At 35.1% G+C, this 18862-nt stretch overlaps 2 protein-coding genes across 8 annotated transcripts in view; one reads left to right on the top strand and one right to left on the bottom strand.

The window, feature by feature from the left end:
- Positions 1-6307: 6307 nt before the first annotated feature.
- SNRPE (small nuclear ribonucleoprotein polypeptide E) lies at positions 6308-9119 on the bottom strand. Its single transcript, XM_014076245.2, has 5 exons — positions 8895-9119; positions 8294-8320; positions 7664-7726; positions 7029-7107; positions 6308-6560 (listed from the first exon to the last, which is right to left on the bottom strand). The coding sequence occupies exons 1-5, from the start codon at positions 8946-8948 to the stop codon at positions 6505-6507; spliced, it is 279 nt and encodes a 92-aa protein (XP_013931720.1). The 5' UTR covers positions 8949-9119; the 3' UTR covers positions 6308-6504.
- Positions 9120-9272: 153 nt separating this feature from the next.
- The window catches only part of ZC3H11A (zinc finger CCCH-type containing 11A), a 29356-nt gene continuing 19766 nt past the window's right edge, over positions 9273-18862 (top strand). Inside the window, exons 1-5 of one of the 7 annotated variants that reach the window (XM_087720004.1) lie at positions 9273-9459; positions 12248-12311; positions 12688-14640; positions 16245-16447; positions 17847-17966. In XM_087720004.1, coding sequence (XP_087576130.1) covers positions 16394-16447; positions 17847-17966 — 174 coding nt within the window. In that variant the 5' untranslated portion in view covers positions 9273-9459; positions 12248-12311; positions 12688-14640; positions 16245-16393. Of the gene's footprint in view, positions 9460-11445; positions 12312-12687; positions 14641-16244; positions 16448-17846; positions 17967-18862 lie in introns of those variants that run through there. The other 6 variants (XM_087720002.1, XM_087720000.1, XM_087719998.1 and 3 more) reach the window with 6 other exon arrangements.

The raw sequence follows: 18862 nt of genomic DNA, 5'->3' as shown, positions 1-18862 counted from the left end.
CTATACTTTCTAAATGATTATTTAACATTTGAACATTTGTATAGCACTACCAAAAGAAAGTAGATCTGTTAGGGTGTTTAATGGATCATGATTTCATATCATATCTGACAGTAGTAGGCCCCAAAAGGGCATATTGTGATACAACCAGGAATTAATTTCACCATGGCTTCAATACATATGTCATTAGCCTGGATTTCATATCTTAAAATAGTCATGTAAGTTGGCTGGCGGCTCCCCGAGGGAGTGCCTTCTCTGTAGCTGCACCGGCCCTGTGGAACGAGCTACCCGCAGAGATCTGGACTCTTACCATTCTCCCGGCCTTCCGTAAAGCGACCAAGACCTGGCTGTTCCGGCAGGCCTGGGGCTGTTGATTAATATCCAGCCCCACTTGATTGAATGGATGATGTATTAATTTTAATAATTGTATTTTTAAAGTTTTTAAATGTTTTTATTTTTTGCTGTGAGCCGCCCAGAGTCCCAAGGGAGTGGGCGGCATACAAATCTTATTAAAGTAAAGTAAAGTTACCTAGAACTCTAGGACTACAAGTCTCAGGTATTATATGTGGATAAAACAATTGTGGCTCCAGGAGAGTGGATGAGGTAGTTCCCTTTGAGTATTATTTCTGATGCAGCCATTGGCATGGAGGTATATATTATTACCAAATATGAAATGCAGAGGAGGTTTCATTTGTAGTTGAATTGGTCAGATAAATAAGAGATGCAAACCCTTCCCACTTGCCAATTCTTCCGTGAGTATATATTCATCCCCCTGGACCTCTATAATATTTTCTAACAGCTGGGATAGCAACCTTGAAATGAACCTAAATGGAGGAAGGAGGGGCAACAAGCGACATATTTGCAGGAGAAAAATCAATGCATAGAGCAATCGTTTAGCATTCATTCGTTGATTTCCCCCTTTGAATTCATCCTTCTTCCTTTGGGAAATGTGGGCTTGAAAACATTGGACTTTTCAGGTCTTATAATACAAGCCAGAATTATTAAAATTGATTTAGTTGGCTGATAAAAGTGTTGTTAGTCCTTAGATGCAAAATAGACTTTTGGAGACTTCCTTTAGTCACACAGGAAATCGGACCAAACTGAATCCGTATCAAACAGCAGTTCATGGCCTTAACAGGAAAGCTGTCCACCCACTGATCTGAAACTAGCATTGTTCATTAATACATTTGCACTTTTAGATGGAAAGGAAATCTGATAGTGTGTTCTATTTGGCATGGCAACCTTCTTTCAATCCCAGACCCCCTCATGAATGCACTCATTGCCCGAAAAAAGGTTACATACAAAATGTTCTGATGAATTTCTTGAGAAGTAGCTAGTTTAAATTATTTGATTACTTAGCATTAGATAGACAGTCCAAACTGCAAATTTATACATGATTACATATGAGAACTACGTGAGAAACAGTAATCATTTAAAATCTTTGCATCATGTATTTGTATACATTTATTTTATTTTCTTCTTTTGTGTCAATTTGTTTTTGTTCAAATACACCATGCATTATATCTTCATATTTTCAGATTTCCAACATTGGCTAGAATTAACTTTATGCATTTTGATAATTTTTCTGGTGTCATATACTAAAGATACATTATTTTATTTAAAAAATTGATCTCAAATTATAATTTGAATTTCATCCCATTTACCCACATTTCTGTGTATTATAACCAAAGTTCCTAGACATTTTGTCATGCAGTCCATGTTCCTCATTATAAATCTTAACAAACATTTATACATTTTTGCAATCACATATTCATCATTTGTACATAATTTTCAAATTCTGTCTCATGTTGTTCAGTTCCCATTATTTATTTATCTGTGTAAAAACTTAATTGAACATTAGTAGTCAATTGTTCTCTTGACTCATCTTAAGTTCATCATCTTCTTGTATTACTAGATTTGATCTGTTAACCGGTTTCCTTTGCCTGCTGTTTCTTTTCTATAGAATGCTTCTTCTGCAGAGATCTATAAAGATATTTGGGGGCACAACCCGGGTTTATATTTATTCCATATTCATAATAGGGCACTTCTCACAAAATGATGTTCTAAAATCTGCATTAACTTTACTATACTATAAATTCACATCTCAATTAAATCCCAGGTTACATTCTTCTAAGGCTCTTTTCTTTCTCGGCAAACCTACTCTTTCATCCAAACCAAAACGTAGGTTGCAAAATACAATGTAAAATTAGGTCATCTTAATCCTCCTCTTCCTTTCGCTGTCTTGTCTAATGTGCACTTGAACTCTTCCCTTCTGAAATTAAGTTTATGTTATTTTTTTAACTGACACTATGGTTTTAATCCTAATTAAGTATTGTGCAGTTGTATGACACTCATATTATTCAGTAGGTTGGAGTGGCCAGGTAATGGATTCTGGTCTCGAATTTGAATGGCATCCATCCTTCTTTGTTTCACTTGTAAACAAATGAAATGGTCTGATCAACTACTCATTTGCACGTGCTCATAGAATGTTCATGACAGTGTATTTCCTATATTCCTGACTGAAACTGGGCTTCCCCAGATAGGGCTAGAAAACCCTTGTCTAAAACTATGGGGAACGGCTTTCCATCATTAATTCAACATCAATATCACTGAACAGAAGGAAATGATGACTTCACTTCGTAGAAACTAATGTGCCATATACTATTAACCCACACCATAAAGTAATTTGCATTGATTAAAAATGATTACCTCCACAACTTCAAGATGCAGACTGGGATTGACAACTTCTGCAAATATATTGAAACATGATTATTATGCCATGTTATAAAGGCCCTCTTTTACAGTGATTTTATCCTGAATGAATGTGATAGTTCTTGCTCAGTTGCAGGGCGAACAGCAATAAAACAGTCCTACACATTATAAAAAAATACAACTTGTAAAGCAATATGAAACAAAAAGTGAAGCAAATCTGACTTTTGGAGATTATTCTATTCTATTGGTTGGTAAAACGGAAATCTTTCTGGATAAGGGCAAATTAGAAAGAGTCAAGCATGCTCTTTTGCAGTTGCATGGATTCGTACATATACCTGGTAGAATTTCTCATCCTTCCATATTGTTTTGGAGCTTTAAAGCAACAGACAGGAGTACTGTGGGAACCATATTGCTGACACACTATTATCGTAGAATTACCTTTCTTGCTTAAGGCAGGTGTGCCCTCTGCTGTCCATAACAATGACTATATTTTCTACCAAGCTTTGGAAGTTCTTCATATTTTGCAGCATTTCTGATAGAATCAAATACTTTCCATTTCATTCTTACAAGAGCCAACAAGGTTTAATTTTTTTTAGGAAGCTGAATATACGTTTTAAGAAAATATATGAAGAAAATAATATCACTGAGCAAAATATATGTAATGAAATCAGAACAGTGGTGGGTTCCAGATCCCGTTGCAAACGGTACACTGCAACGGGGCCAGGCATCTACCACGTGCACACGTGCAGCACACACGTGTACTTACTGCCCGCAACGCTCCAGCTGCTCGGCGGAGTGTCATGCAGACGCCATACGCTCCGTGTGTGTAAGCCCCGATTTGCTCAAATATAGGTAAGGAGGGCGGGCAGGCGGGTGGGGCCTCCGGAGCACCGTACCAGAACAGTACCTGGTGCTCCCAGCAGGCACCGGTACGCAGGTACTGGGGCATACTGGTCGAATCCCACCACTGAATCAGAAGGAATAAACCGACAAAACTAAGAAGGAAAAACAGCCAAATATCATATATATTGCCTTGTTTTATAATCTTTTTCTGTTCAGAAAAGGCTGCTCTATTTGCAATTGAGATAGTCATTTACAGAGAATCACTTTTGGGAGAGGCAAGCTGATAAAACTGTTTACAAAAAAAGAGAAGAAAACAACTCCACTACTTAGAATAAATTTCCAAAATGTTACATCAATTTCCTATTCATATGCTGGAGCAGCCGGTAATCAATTACCTAATTACTCCTAATCTTGCAGGCAATATATGGCCAAGACTAGAAATACCTTATTCTTTATTGATTAGTCTAATTTTCTTTAAAAGTGTTCTAAAGTGAAGACTGTTGCATTTTCCAGAAATTATTTTCTGGAAAATAATAATCCATATATACTGGATTAAAAAATAATATGCCTGTCTATTTTCAGCCACCCATTCATTCCATTTTATTGAATGACTGCAGAGTTTAATATAACTTTCCTCTAGTTCCCCTTCTTATAAACCATGCATTACGTTTGATATATTTAGCTTGTTCTTTTTCTAAATTAAAATGATCTAGGTATTTTCTCAGTGATTTAAACTACCGGTAGTTGCATTTTGAAATGAGGTGATCAAAATGGTTTTGATTTGGTTTATTTCAGTCTAGAATTGTACACTTGGACAAGTGGCAGTTTTATTTTCCCTTTCTTCCGAATGAGCAGACATTGTGAAAATTTTGAGTTTCACAGCACAGTGGTACCACTGATTACTGAATCTAAATGGAATATTATTTTTGTGTACTGGTGCACTTTTTGTTTGGATGATGCTTATTGGTTTTTTTCAGACTCTTTATATATTCATAGGTGTTAGGAATTGTTTTTTTAATTACATTTACTATTATTTTCTCTTTGCTGTATTTTTGCATTTTAGGACCTTTGCTGAAATCTGAAATACTAGCTGTGCGATGTTAATAGGTCATACGATTGTTATGATTGCATTTCAAAGCTGTTGAGGACAAAAATATGTTCATAGATCACTGACAAAAGAGTTGAAGAAACAGAGACATACAGCCTGTAACTTCTTAACAAACATTGAGCCAGAGACGTATTACAGACAAGGCACTGGGATGGTGCTTCTCATGTGACCTTTATCTCAGTTCCTGGAATTCCAATTATACAAAAGGTGGAGCACTATTTAGTGAAAAAATTAAATAATTATTTTCAGAACTTGGGTGGCTGCACCAGATATGCTAGTGCTAAGAATAGCCCAAAGTAGATGTACTGTATTATATAACCAGTTAAAGGCTCCAGGAGCCTTTCAAGTCAATGGATTTTGGGCATCCTTTTTCCAGCTTTGGATCATCTCGTTTACCAAATGGCCCAAAAAATTATTTATTACCTTACCAGCGTTAGCATATACAACTGGATTTGCTTCGTTTCTATTCTTTATAGAGAGATATTTGTTAATTTACCATTGTAGTTTATTTGTTTGGTCAAATAATTTTTTATTTTCTTTCAGAAGGATGAAGGATGGTAATTTGCAGTTCCAGTTTTTATATTTTCTCCCAAAATTGCTATATAGTTGCACTTGCTATAAATGTCAGATAATTTTCAAGTAGGAACAGAAACATGGTACATGTACCGTAAATCTTAAACATAGTAATAACTGTTCATCTTTACTTCTATTTCTCAAGGAGTCACATACAGTATAGAAAAGCCATTATTTCAGTCTTGTTCCCTTTCAACCAAGTTTGTACTATTGACCTAAGATTTGTTAAGGATTCTCACTGAGCTTTGTTACCAAATTATTGTTAGCAATTGTGTTCACTCAGTGATTGATTCTTCATTCCATGTTTACTCAGTAAATTCACTCCTGGAAATTGGTTTATCTTTAAAACTTTCTTGAGCAACCTCTATACTCACAAGAAAGTAGTCACTCCTTCTTATATCTATTCTGGGGAATAGAGTTCTCTGAACTTATCACTTGCAAAGAGCAGCAATTAAGGAGATGAACTTTTTACCTAAAAAGCAAGGAAATCCCTATTACCATGTTAACTTTGCTTGTCAAGCTGCTTTTTTAATGTCTTGTGTAGGAAGTGTCCTCCAATAAATAACAGAAGCAAAGCAGGGCAGCCAATATGTGAACTTCCTTAACCTAAGGGTGGATTACATTTTTCTCAAAAAAGAAACTTGAACTTCAACACAGATATCATATAAAATCCTAAATAAATACTTAATAAGGCAAATCCTAATATTTAATAAGGCAAACCTAGTACCCAAATGTTATGAAAACAAGATTTCTAAAATAGAACAAATTGGTTATTTCCGATCCAGTCAGAGGTTTGTAGGTTCAATTATAAACTTATGCTTCTTCTAAGAAACTATTAAGTCATATATTTATAAGAGTTGTATATTATTATATTTCTAAGTTTTAGTCTGACGCTATTGATCACATTTTTTATTCAGAGAGCATATTTCACAGCATCTCATAAACTAGGAACTGATCTTTCAAGCTATATATTCTTTCATTAGTACTTTAAACAACTGCATCTTCTAATACAGCTGTTTATTGCTGGTATTCTTATTATTCAAAAATTTCTGTCCAAATAGTAATAAAGGTAAATATATTAACAAAAACATTTATTTATAAAGAAATAGTTACACACAAGTGTAAAAAAGTTATTGAAAATTACAGAAGCATGAACTAAGTTGCTGTCTTCATTCTTGCTTCAGATACCAAATCAGAAATGATAGCATTAAGCTAGCAAATTTTTAAAAAAGATTAAACATTAATATTACAACAGAAACACTAGGTATTTTCTAGTTGGAAACACTTTGCAGAAGAGTAATATTGTCTCCTTTTAACATGATTCGACCTGCAAAGGCAAAGAGTATGATTAAAAAATGTAATACATTTAAGTGTATGTGCATTTTATTTTATTATATATTATGATAGAATTAGCAATACAATTCATTTGGCTTTCTTCAGTTGTGATTAAATAATGCAATGAAAAAAAATTCCCACATTCAGTCCTGGTCTAGTTTTACAGGAAAATTGTACTACTTTTCTTAATGGATATTTGGCAAGAAAGAGGGATCAGTATTTACCCTTTGCCTATCCTTGACCTTTCAGTTGTTCTTGATACTATTCACCTTAGCAAGTAATGTGCCAATTAAATATATGGAACCTGAAATGGCAGTTCCAAGCCTACTTGGAGGCTTGTTCACTAGTATTCAAATGCAAAATTGAAATTCTTTTCATGGATTTTCACAAAATTAAATATTTCTTTTTTACTAGTAACAAAAAATGATGTCTGATATATATTGCCAAAAAGCTTACTTACCCAACTGTTTTCTTGATTTTGTTTTAGAGTGAATTTCCTCAGCATCATCCAGAACTAAATTCATATATTCATCAAAACCCTGTGAACCAGAACAAAGAAATGTAACAATACATTTAATGGAAGGAAGCAACATCAGGATGGTAGTAAAAATGCAAGAATGGTGGATTCAGTTAGGCTCATCAAATGGGACAGATTACTCTTATTTTAAAATATCTGCATCTTATCATTTTAAACTATCAAAATTCCCACAATAAAATGATGTATCATAAATGAAATAAAATGAACAAGTCACAGAAGCAACCATAAAAAAGTGAATAATCATTTAACTAAACATTCAGAAAAAGAAAATAGCTGTTAGTACTTAACAATTGGGTCAGTTTTAAACGCCGCTGAAAATGTATTGATTCAAGGTCAGCATTAACCCAAGCACAGTAAGTGTCCAGATAACTATAGAGTGAATGGTTTTTCATAATTAATCCCAAATGATGATGGTTCAGAAAAATGTGTTTACTTATTGTACTAATTGATTTCATTTAGTCTGAGAAAAGAAATTAAAAACAAAATGATATCCTTTTGCAATCTTATTTAAGTTATATTTTTCTTTACATGTATGTGAGAGCTACTGCAATACTTACAATGATACAGCCTTCTATCCGCATGTTTACTTGTTCATATAGCCAAACCTGAATCCTGGATCTCTGCAAAGTAAACAGCAAAGAAACTATGACATTGTGGAATTCTGTACAGGCTTACAATCTTACTTGCATGGCCCAAATTCTTGTGGCTCTCTGATACCTAGAAATTGGCAGTGAAACTCCACCACCAAAACAACTGGTTTTACTGAGTCCTCTCCACTGCCATTTTTTCAGTGAAAATGAAAGCCTTATTAAAAGTTATTTACTCAAGGTGTAATAAGGAGATTTTAATTTAAAACCATTTACAACACAAAATAATTTTATCAGAAGCAAAGATTCTGAAAGAAACAGCTCAAACTTACTATTACTGACTTTAACTTTTTGTCATTATTGTTTTATTACTTACAATGATAAATACTACTTTTTAACATTTCTGAAATGCACACTAATGTATTTACTGTAGCTTTCTACAAAAAATGCTTCAATCACATTAATTGGTCACTTCCCTATTAAAGCTAAAGGGGGAGGGATTGTATTATATATACAAAGAGAACAAAACATCTCAATGTACACCACAGTATCTGTAATTATAACATGTTACATTTGAAAAATGTAATTATGTATACTTACATTCTGCAGGTAGCGGAAAATGAGGTTCTATCACAAATAAATTTAGGAAAAAAATACATAAAAAGGAGTATTCCCATTCATTCTGACAGAAATTAAACATTTCCTTCTTCCAACTGTCCAAATAAACAGGATAGGGTAAGCACCACAAGTCTCTTACCCAAAAGAACTCCCACAAAATGAAAGCATCTTGATGGCTGAGGCACCGCAGAATCAAACTTAAACAAGCAATTGCTTTTCTGAATCGATTTTAGCCATGTTAATCCTATTCCCAACCGGATTATAACTCAATCTAATAGCATATCCCAGATGTTCATGGCGATTTTCTCAGCCAATCTACTTTACCATAACTCACCATAACTAACCCGAGCACACGTAACTGGCTGATTCACCAAGGGAATAAATTCTGTCAGCTTAGCAACTTCTTTCTACCTCCCCCCCACCCCTTCATAAAGAGCTTCCACAGAACACGGGAAACCGAGCAACGTGCCAATTTCTCGGCCGAATGCCTCCCGCTCTCTCTCCCTTCGCCCTCATCCCCTCACGGGCCTCGCCCCGCCCTTTTCCCAAAAAGCCCGCTTCCTCTGCCTTGCCACAAGGATACGATAGGCTGCACCATCACTTTCTGCACCTTCTGGCCTTGCCCGCGGTACGCCATGGCCAACAGTCAGGATAGAGAAACCAGAGAATTTTTTTAAAAAACAGCGCCGAGAAGCTTCTTTTAAAAAAGAAAGAAAGCAAGCAAAAAAAAAGGAAATAAAAAAAAACCCGTCCTGCGTTTCCCGCACACGCGCACCTCGCGACCCGCCGACGTACTGAAGAGGTTCCTGTGTGGACCGGAAGTGACGTGTGCTAGTTGTTTCGTTCATAATGGTGAGAGCGAAGAGATCACGTGAGTGGAACGGCTTTTTTTTTTTAACCCCTCCTTTAGTTTTGCCATGTTCCTTCCGGGCAAGAAGCTGGGCGTCAGGGGGAGGTGCCATCTTAGAGGTGGGCAGCGGCGACGTTAACGGCAACGACAAGGAGTTTAATCTTCGCCCCTCAGACGAACGGTTGGAGCGCGGTGTTGCGGGAACCGAGAGTTTGCTGTCGTCGTCGTCGTCTCGGGGTTCGGTAAAGTCCCTGCGCATGAGTGACAAAGACCTGGACCCCCTCCCCCTGTCTCCGATGTAAGGCCAGCGGCTTCCTTGCGTATAATTTATCCAATTCTTTTTCGTCAGGGACGCCTTCCTCTCTAGGCCCCGGAGTCTGGGCCTCGGCCTGTGTTTATTTCCCTGTTCCGGCTTTTCCTGAGGCCTGCGCTACTTACGTTCTCGCCTTAACTTTCCGTTTAGCTCCCAGTTCCTGATTTCTGTTGTGATGTTTTATTAATTTATTTAGAATCTCTTCTCCCGCTCCCCATCCCTATCCCAGCCAGCCGGGGGGAACGGGACCACACCTTCTGTTTCTTAAAAAAAAAGCTTTTAGGTAAGCGGTACAGCATTACCATTGTATTCCTAGTCTAGCCCCTTCCATTTAAGCCCTCTTTGGTTAAATAATTGTTTTTAACCCCATTTTTTGGTTCCTTAAGGATATGGAGGGGAAAAAAACAACTAGCAAATTTGTGAATTTTGGGGTTTTAAAATGTACTCATCTGATTATTTAATTAATAATTATTTATATTAAAGTTTTTCTAGGATTAGGGTTAAATGAAGATTTCCATGCTTGATATATTGCCCAAAGTATTCGCTCACCCATCCAAATAATCAGAATCAGATTCCAATCACTTCCATGGCCACAGGTGTATAAAAACAAGTACCTAGGCATGCAGACTGTTTTTACACTCATTTGTGAAAGAATGGGTCGCTCTCAGGAGCTCAGTGAATTCCAGCGTGGAACTGTGATAGGATGCCACCTGTGCAACAAATCCAGTCGTGAAATTTCCTCGCTGCTAAATATTCCACAGTCAACTGTCAGCTGTATTATAAGAATGTGGAAGTGTTTGGGAACGACAGCACCTCAGCCACGAAGTGGTAGGCCACGTAAACTGACGGAGCGGGGTCAGCAGATGCTGAGGCACATAGTGCAAAGAGGTCACCAACTTTCTGCAGAGTCAATCGCTACAGACCTCCAAACATCATGTGGCCTTCAGATTAGCTCAAGAACAGTGCGCAGAGAGCTTCATGGAATGGGTTTCCATGGCCAAGAAGCTGCATCCAAGCCATACATCACCAAGTGCAATGCAAAGCGTCGGATGCAGTGGTGTAAAGCACACCGCCACTGGACTCTAGAGCAGTGGAGACGCGTTCTCTGGAGTGACGAATCGCACTTCTCCATCGGGCAATCTGATGGACGAGTCTGGGTTTGGCGGGTGCCAGGAGAACGGTATTTGTCTGACTGCATTGTGCCAAGTGTAAAGTTTGGTGAAGGGGGGATTATGGTGTGGGGTTGTTTTTCAGGAGCTGGGCTTGGCCCCTTAGTTCCAGTGAAAGGAACTCTGAATGCTTCAGCATACCAAGACATTTTGGACAATTCTATGCTCCCAACTTTGTGGGAACAGTTTGGAGCTGGCCCCTTCCTCTTCCAGCATGACTGTGCACCAGTGCACAAAGCAAGGTCCATAAAGACTTGGATGACAGAGTCTGGTGTGGATGAACTTGACTGGCCTGCACAGAGTCCTGACCTCAACCCGATAGACCACCTTTGGGATGAATTAGAGCGGAGACTGAGAGCCAGGCCTTCTTGTCCAACATCAGTGTGTGACCTCACAAATGCGCTTCTGGAAGAATGGTCAAAACTTCCCATAAACACACTCCTAAACCTTGTGGACAGCCTTCCCAGAAGAGTTGAAGCTGTTATAGCTGCAAAGGGTGGACCAATGTCATATTGAACCCTATGGATTAGGAATGGGATGTCACTTACACTAAGTTCATATGCGAGTAAAGGCAGGTGAGCGAATACTTTTGGCAATATAGTGCATTTAGTTAGCAACTGCACATTAGCTACATACAAGGTGTATAAAAAGAAAATGCTGGCTATCAGCAGACAGCCTCTCTCTAAACAAAACAACTGTGACAAAACACAAGCAAAATGGATAGTCCTGACTACGATGGCTAACCTATTTTGCCTGTTTTCCTGGCATATAGAATACACCACAAACAGGAATTGTGTTCTAGAATGGGAGTGTGCTGTAACATATAAGGCAGATTCTAAATTTTAAAGGCTAATATGTAACATCAAGCACTTTTGTGAGCCAGAATGGACTTTACTTAAAATTTGTATTGGTAGTGGTGGTAAAATTTGTATTGGTAGTGATTAAAAGAGCCCATAATGTAGTTATAGTGCAAAGAAAATTCATTTTTTGAATTTACATTCTATTTTCTATGTTATCTCATATTGAAAGCTTAGTGTGAAAACATGCCTATTTATATAGACTGTCTTTGACAGTAGAGTACAAAAGGAATTTATAAGTGACTACTGCTATCCTTGCATATGAGCCTTGTTCAGCCCTTTGAGATGATTTGATATTTCTGATCATCTATTGCTCTTCCCCTCCAAGATCTGCAAAAAGGCTTTCATAACAAAAATACCACTTTGGGCTCATGGCTAGAAATGGATGCAAATTTAATCATTACTTTTTGTCTTCCTAGATTCTTGTTTCAAGGAACAACTTCTGTAGGCTCCTTTGCAAATCCATGAATATCTATTTAGAATTAAGTTGAGCTAAAAAGAACTTACTCAGAGGTGTATATAGAATTAAAATTCTCAAATATGAATGCTATAAATAATTTTAGAGGTAATATTTGATATATACAAACATTGTAATCAAATCTCCCCCATCAGAAAGCTGTTAAGATTTGCTGCCCTTGGCAAGTGTAGTAATTGAGGAAAGACTTTAATTAGTTGCAACAATTATCAAAATATTAAAAACCGTTTTAGACAACTTACATTGATAAATACTGTCCTATATATTGGTAGGGATAGCTGAGAAATTGGATACCAGTACTTTCAGGACAACAAATCTCTCCACTCAAGAAACAAGGTCAGATCATATTTTCACAGTTTTGATTAAATTTTACTTAGAGCTTTGCAGTTATGTAAATTAGTGCTGTGAAATGGCAAGTTAATTAGTAGAATGATATCTCTAATTTTGGCTGTTTTGAACAGTTTAAAATGTAGCTGAAAATATTCCCTATACAGTATTTACTATTAGGCACAAAGGATCAGGACTATATGTCAAGCCTATGGGCTCAAGCCTATACATAAGAATCTAATCAACTAAAGTTCAGTATTAAATTTACATCAGATAATAGTCAATGGAATTCAAGAGGGATTGGACATTGACTGTTGGTGGCAACATCTTTTCATGACATGCTTCATTCTACCCCTCAGCTCTGTGTTCTCTTCTATATTTACAGCTTCAAAGAATCATGTAAACATACATACATCCTGTGTCATCTGAGCATGCTAATTGTCGATATTTCATAGACAAGTGGAACAAATTGAAATGAGCAGAAAATTTAGAATCTGAGAGCTGCTGCCTTTAGATGATTCACTTTATATTGCTAGAAATAGTAGTTCCCCTCCAAAAGGTTAATGGCCCTCTTTAGGATTTTGTACCAACTGAATTCAAAATTATTCAGCTTTATAAAATCCATTTAAGTACATAAATTGACTTCTCTGCTGTCAGAGATACAAATTACTTTATTTTTGCACTAAAAGATGGAAAAATAATCTTTTTCATATTCTTTAAAACAGTTGGGATTTTAATGCAGCAGTGGAACTGTTCATAGTTTTGGCTTATCTGTTATCTGTTAACAGTCATCTGTTACCAAAGTTGTAAAGATGGTATGTTCTTAAATTACTTACAACAGACTATGCAAAATACTTGGGATATGTACTAAATGGACAGGTACCATAATACTATTCCCCAAATTATTTAGTGTATATGAAAACAAAATGTTCCTAACAAAATTATTTTAATTTTGCTTGTTATGATACATGTGTTAAACTTTGTACACCTAAAGGACAGCTTTTTAAACCATTTAAACAATAAGTCTATTATTTTTTAAAATATACATATTTTGTTTTAAATTGAATGATTATGGCAAATAATATGTATTTGACAGAAACCTTTTTCCTTCATTCAGATTTTTCCATCTGGAGTACTAGTATCATTTTGTGCCAGCAAGACAAGTTGCATAAAAAAAGCAAGTTGCATTAAAAAAAATGCAAATAAAAAGCAATTTTACAGATGACATTTCTTAAATTCCTATTGTTGAATTTCAACACAAACAATATATTTTTAAAAAAAATCCCTCTACTCTTTTAGAGTTGAGGAAACATCATACTATGAATATCCAAAGGCATGTTATTTTATCTGGAGTAAAACTTTCCAACTTACTATTCTACATTCATAAAAATTACATCTGTAAAATGATATTTGGAAAGAATTCTGTTCTGATTTACACACATCTTATTTGCTGTGTGACTGTAAAATTGTTAGGATATTAGATCAGTGACATTATTTCAATCTTATTGCTGAAAAGCAGCAACACCTTTTTTCAGGGAAATGTTGCACTGACAACAAGAGAACAAATTTTAAATTATTATTTTTTAAATGAATAGGTTGAACATAAAATGCTTTATTTTCTTAATGTTATGCTGCCAAATATATTGCTTTGCAACTGCAAATAATATTAAACAAAACATATATCCATTTAACCTAAAAATAGTACTCACAAGGCACACGTGTAAAGTTTGACATGCAATATGAATATACCTATTTATGTTTGTACTGTATGATAAACTATTCATCCAAAAATTTAATTACATGGAAGATTGATTTGTTGAAATGCAGCTTATTAATACTGCTCTTGCATATACATTTTTACATGTATAAACACATAATATGCAACTTTATGTGTGTATATATGTCTGACCTTAAAGCTACTATATTTTACTATGCAGTTAATAAAGACCGGGGAAGATTTTTTTCTCTTTTTCAATAGGTGAAGAGATCTTGAAGACCAGAAATTGAAACATTGTTTTAATTAAAAAAAAAAAAAAAGTAAAATTCTTTGGCTGTGGAAGACAAAACAGAAGTTCCTCTTTAAATGAACTATTTATTTTGAAGAGGCAATTAAGCACTGTTTCCAGCTTCCCTGGCTATTCAAATGGACTTACTTTCTCCAATAGTTTTAATTCACCCTTTATCTGAATTTTGAATGAGGATGAGATTTGTGTCCTTGGCAATGTGAGGAAGAAAAGTCTTTATATCTCGTTGCTATTTTATGGATTGAGTGTTGATTCGACCTACAGGAGAAAAATAACTGGAAGTTTTGAAGATAGTATCTGCTGATTATACCAAGGTATTTCGGTCTGTATTGTTGAATTAAGTCTGTGTTTTAATAACATTTTGCTTAACCATATTTTAAAATATTATAATTATATTTAGATGGCTACAAGTTGACATATGACTCTGGGCTTCCTAACAGTCAATAAAATAGCTACAATGATATGAAAGACAAATTGGAAAACATTGCAAACATGAAGCAAAACCCAAATAATAATAACAACAACAATATTGATTGATTGATTTTATATCGCTGCCTATTCGCATATGGTGACTCAAGACGGCTTACAGAATATAAAACCTGATTTAAAACAATAAAACTAATAACATCAAATAAATTAATATAATAAAATGAAATCAACACCCCACCCACCCTACGCCCCACCCACCCTGCCCTGGTGACAGCAGATCACATGAGCCATTTAATGGGCTCTATCCCATTTTGGGTTCCCCAGGTCCACTGGCAGAACCAGGTCATCAGTGTTACAGTGAGGGCCATTCTACTCTATGGGGGAATGATTGCGCAGAGAGAGAGCCACCACAGAGAAGGCCCTTCTTAATGAATTAAATGCATTCATTATTCACAAGAGGCCTGCTGTTGGCAAAGAGCCAGATCCTTAATGTCTTACAGAAGCCTGAGCAAGGTTGATTGTTCCATAGGGTAGGTTGCAACAAGAGACTTTAGATGACATTGCTTAATAGAAGGGACTTGGAGAATGTTCATCCTGCTGGACCTTATGAAACAAACAGACACAACAAGGTCATCTCACAAACAAGCCAATGCTATCCCATGACACGTTTTACAAGTAGTCTTTGACTGTCATTTATCAATTGTTAGAAGTTATAATAGACCTTCCCAGCCTAACTTACGATCCAGGTTTGAAATTTCAACAGCCATATCTCTCCTGTGGTCTTGTGATTACATTTTGGGTGTGTCTAGCAGTAATTTACAGTAATTTTAGTTTTCCACGTGACCTTATTTATATTTGCAGACAATGGATTCTCTTAGCAACCAGTGTTCACTTTACAATCACCACATAGGCTTAACCACTGCCACGAAAAAGGCTGTAAAATCAGGTGTCATGTGAATTGCTTACCGACCATCACAATTTAAAATTGTAATTTCAAACTCAATTAAGGTTATAAGCCAAGAGGTACTTGTATAGGTGGTAGCTAGTATCTTGACTTGCATTTGGATATTATTAGATTGTAAATCATTTAGAGTTTATAATTAGGATGTAAAAGTCAGTCTTTCATGATAAGCCAAGTCAAGAAGTAGACACCTCAAGGGTTCCAGAAAGTTGTAAGGCATCTTGGAAATCTATGTCTGCCCAATCATATTAGACAAAATTAAAATGGGGTTATTTTGAGTTTCTCATGGTTCCTTCCATTTCTGGACTGTAATCTTTTCTCCAAGCCTTAATAGCTCCTTCATATCTTCCCCAAGATAAGCTCTAAATTTTAAGTGTATCTTCTTATCTTATAAATGCATGTAATAATTTGACTCCTTTTTTTAAAAAAATCAGTACGTATTAGAGTTAAACTTTTATGGAAATTGATGTTTCTATCAAATGTAACATTTTCAGTGATATTTCAATCTTTTATTCATTTGTTTTTCAGGATTATATTTTAAAGAAGATATTGCTAAATCCAGTATAGAAGATTGTGCCATTTTAAACATTGTTGTGATTAACTATCGCTGAAAAATAACAAAATTGTATTCAGCCATTTGTTTCTACACCTTAAACTTGAAGGAAATTAATTTGAATATGTCTAACCAAGGAGATGATTGTTACTTCTATTTCTACTCTACTTGTACCAAGGTATTTTTCATGGCAGTTGAGTCTTCTAAGCATATTTGTGTTATTTCATGTGTAACTCAACTGCACCATATTCAGTTTAACAACCCCTATTAATTTTAGTGAATTAATTGATGTTGTTATGGAAAATATGTAGTATGTTTCTATATAGGAAATGCAAAAATAAGTTACTGGAACTTGATTATATTAGGCAAATATATAATTCACATGTGTCATTATTCCCATACCAGTAAAGAGCTGATGCAACAATCAGCTTTTTAATATATTTTTATATATATATTATTATGTTATTTTCTAAACCTTTTATATATTCATATATCCAAAGTACGGATAAATGGAAAATTTATCAAGTGTTCTTTCATTGATTTATTTTTTTAGTTTGCCATTCCTAAACTGGGGAAGGGACATCAGAAGAACTAACCCTGGAGATACCCACTTTCACATTGCATGCTTTCATTGTACAAAATGAAATTTTATAGCAAATTCAGTAAACCATTCTCCCATAAAAATGAATGAATGGTTGCTATTCATTGCAACATTGAAGGCTGGAGTTGCTGTTAACATTTTGAATAAAAACTCTTAAGATATGAAATTATTATTATAGCCATCCTTATACTACAAAGAATATTGTTCTTAAATCTATCTATGTATATTTAATTGCTCAGTGGGATAGTTTTGATTTTATTTAACTTGATTATTTAAATGACAATTCATTTGCTAGTCAGAAAAAATATATTCTCGTCATTTAGAACAGTGTTTTTCAACCTTTTTTGTGCAAAGGCACACTTTTTCATGAAAAAAATCACGAGGCACACCACCATTAGAAAATGTTAAAATTTTTTAACTCTGTGCCTATATTGACTATATATAAAGTAATTTTCCCACGGCACACCTTACACTATGTCACGGCACACTAGTGTGCCGCGGCACAGTGGTTGAAAAACACTGATTTAGAATACACTTGCTTTTTTCTTATTTTATATAACTTAGAATTTTTTCCTAGTTTTTTCATTTTCATAAGTATGTAGCATGCCCTTGCTCTCTCACACAAACACATTCGTATATACACTGAGAGAGATAGAGAGAGTCAGGTTTGTATATATTGGGACACTGATAATTTTTTCAGCATTTGGCCTCTGTACATTACCACATTGTATTTGAAATTAAACACTCAAGATGTGAGCAAAGTGAAGTTTTGTTAGGTTTGATGTATTGGGCCTTTCTCAAACTCCTTGAATTAAAGCTGAGCTTCTTTAGTCACCTCTTGAATGTTTCATTTCAAATTAATAGTAGGTCTTGTAGAGAGATCAGCTGAAGGAAAGATGCTATGTATATAAGTCAACTTGCATGATATTGGATTTCACCCATAGATTTTAATTATTCATTCTACCATTTTTCATAGGGGGATAATTGTCCTTTTCGTCACTGTGAAGCTGCCCTTGGAAATGAAACTGTGTGTGTGCTCTGGCAGGAAGGTCGATGCTTCAGGAGTATCTGCCGCTTTAGACACATGGAGATTGATGTAAGTGCTTATATAACAGCATAATAAAGTAGTACATTTAAGATGGGCATTTAGGAGGAGAGCATGCATTGTTGAAATTAAGTAGATTACAGTACTTTAGTTATGGCCTTGTTTTGACTTTCATAGGAGAGTATTTACATCAGTACATCAGTACACATAATATTGCACTTGTACATATAATGTTACAGTTCACCATGGATCAGAGCTTCAAAACATCTTTCTAGATAAATTTGAATTTGGAAAAGTGTCTTTGTTAAATGTTTTAATAGCCTAAATTGGAAGAGGCTATAATCTCTTTAATTGCAGGATTATAATATACAATTATTGTATATTATAGGCAGAGGCCTGTAAATCATTCTGCTTGTTTTCCCATTGTTTCTGAGACCCCCTTCTCCATGGAGACAAAAATTAAAAGTGTAAATGTAGAATAGTTAAATGATAAAAATATTTGGGAAAAAGTAGATTAAATGTGAAGGAGTATCTGAGCTTGCCTCGATACAAGCAGACGGTCAAAAGTTAAAGCAAAAAAGGTTTGGAATGTAAGACCAATTAGACAGTATATCAAATGCCATATCATGACCCTTAGTTTCTTCTTTTTCATTCGTTACAAGATTTTAAAAAATGTTTTAAAATTAATTTATCAATACATTTAAAATTATAATCTGAACTGTATTTTTCCCAATTTTTAAAATAAACATATTTTTGAAATAAATCAAGCAATATAATTATTATTTGACAACATTTATTAGATTTATTTGTAAAGGATATGGAAAACTAAATATATATTTTCATTTGTACAAGATTTATTAATTTTTCAAAGTAAAAATATTTTTTTCATATTCCTGGAAATGTTACATGTCTAATATATTGGATGATGTAATTGATAATAGGACCTA

The sequence above is a fragment of the Thamnophis sirtalis genome, unplaced genomic scaffold, assembly GCF_051295495.1.
Source record: "Thamnophis sirtalis isolate CommonGarterSnake01/CBP01778 unplaced genomic scaffold, rThaSir2_p1.2 scaffold_7, whole genome shotgun sequence".
NCBI lineage: Eukaryota > Metazoa > Chordata > Lepidosauria > Squamata > Natricidae > Thamnophis > Thamnophis sirtalis.
The sequence above is the reverse complement of the archived record's forward strand: the minus strand, read 5'-3'. Positions and strand labels throughout refer to the sequence as shown.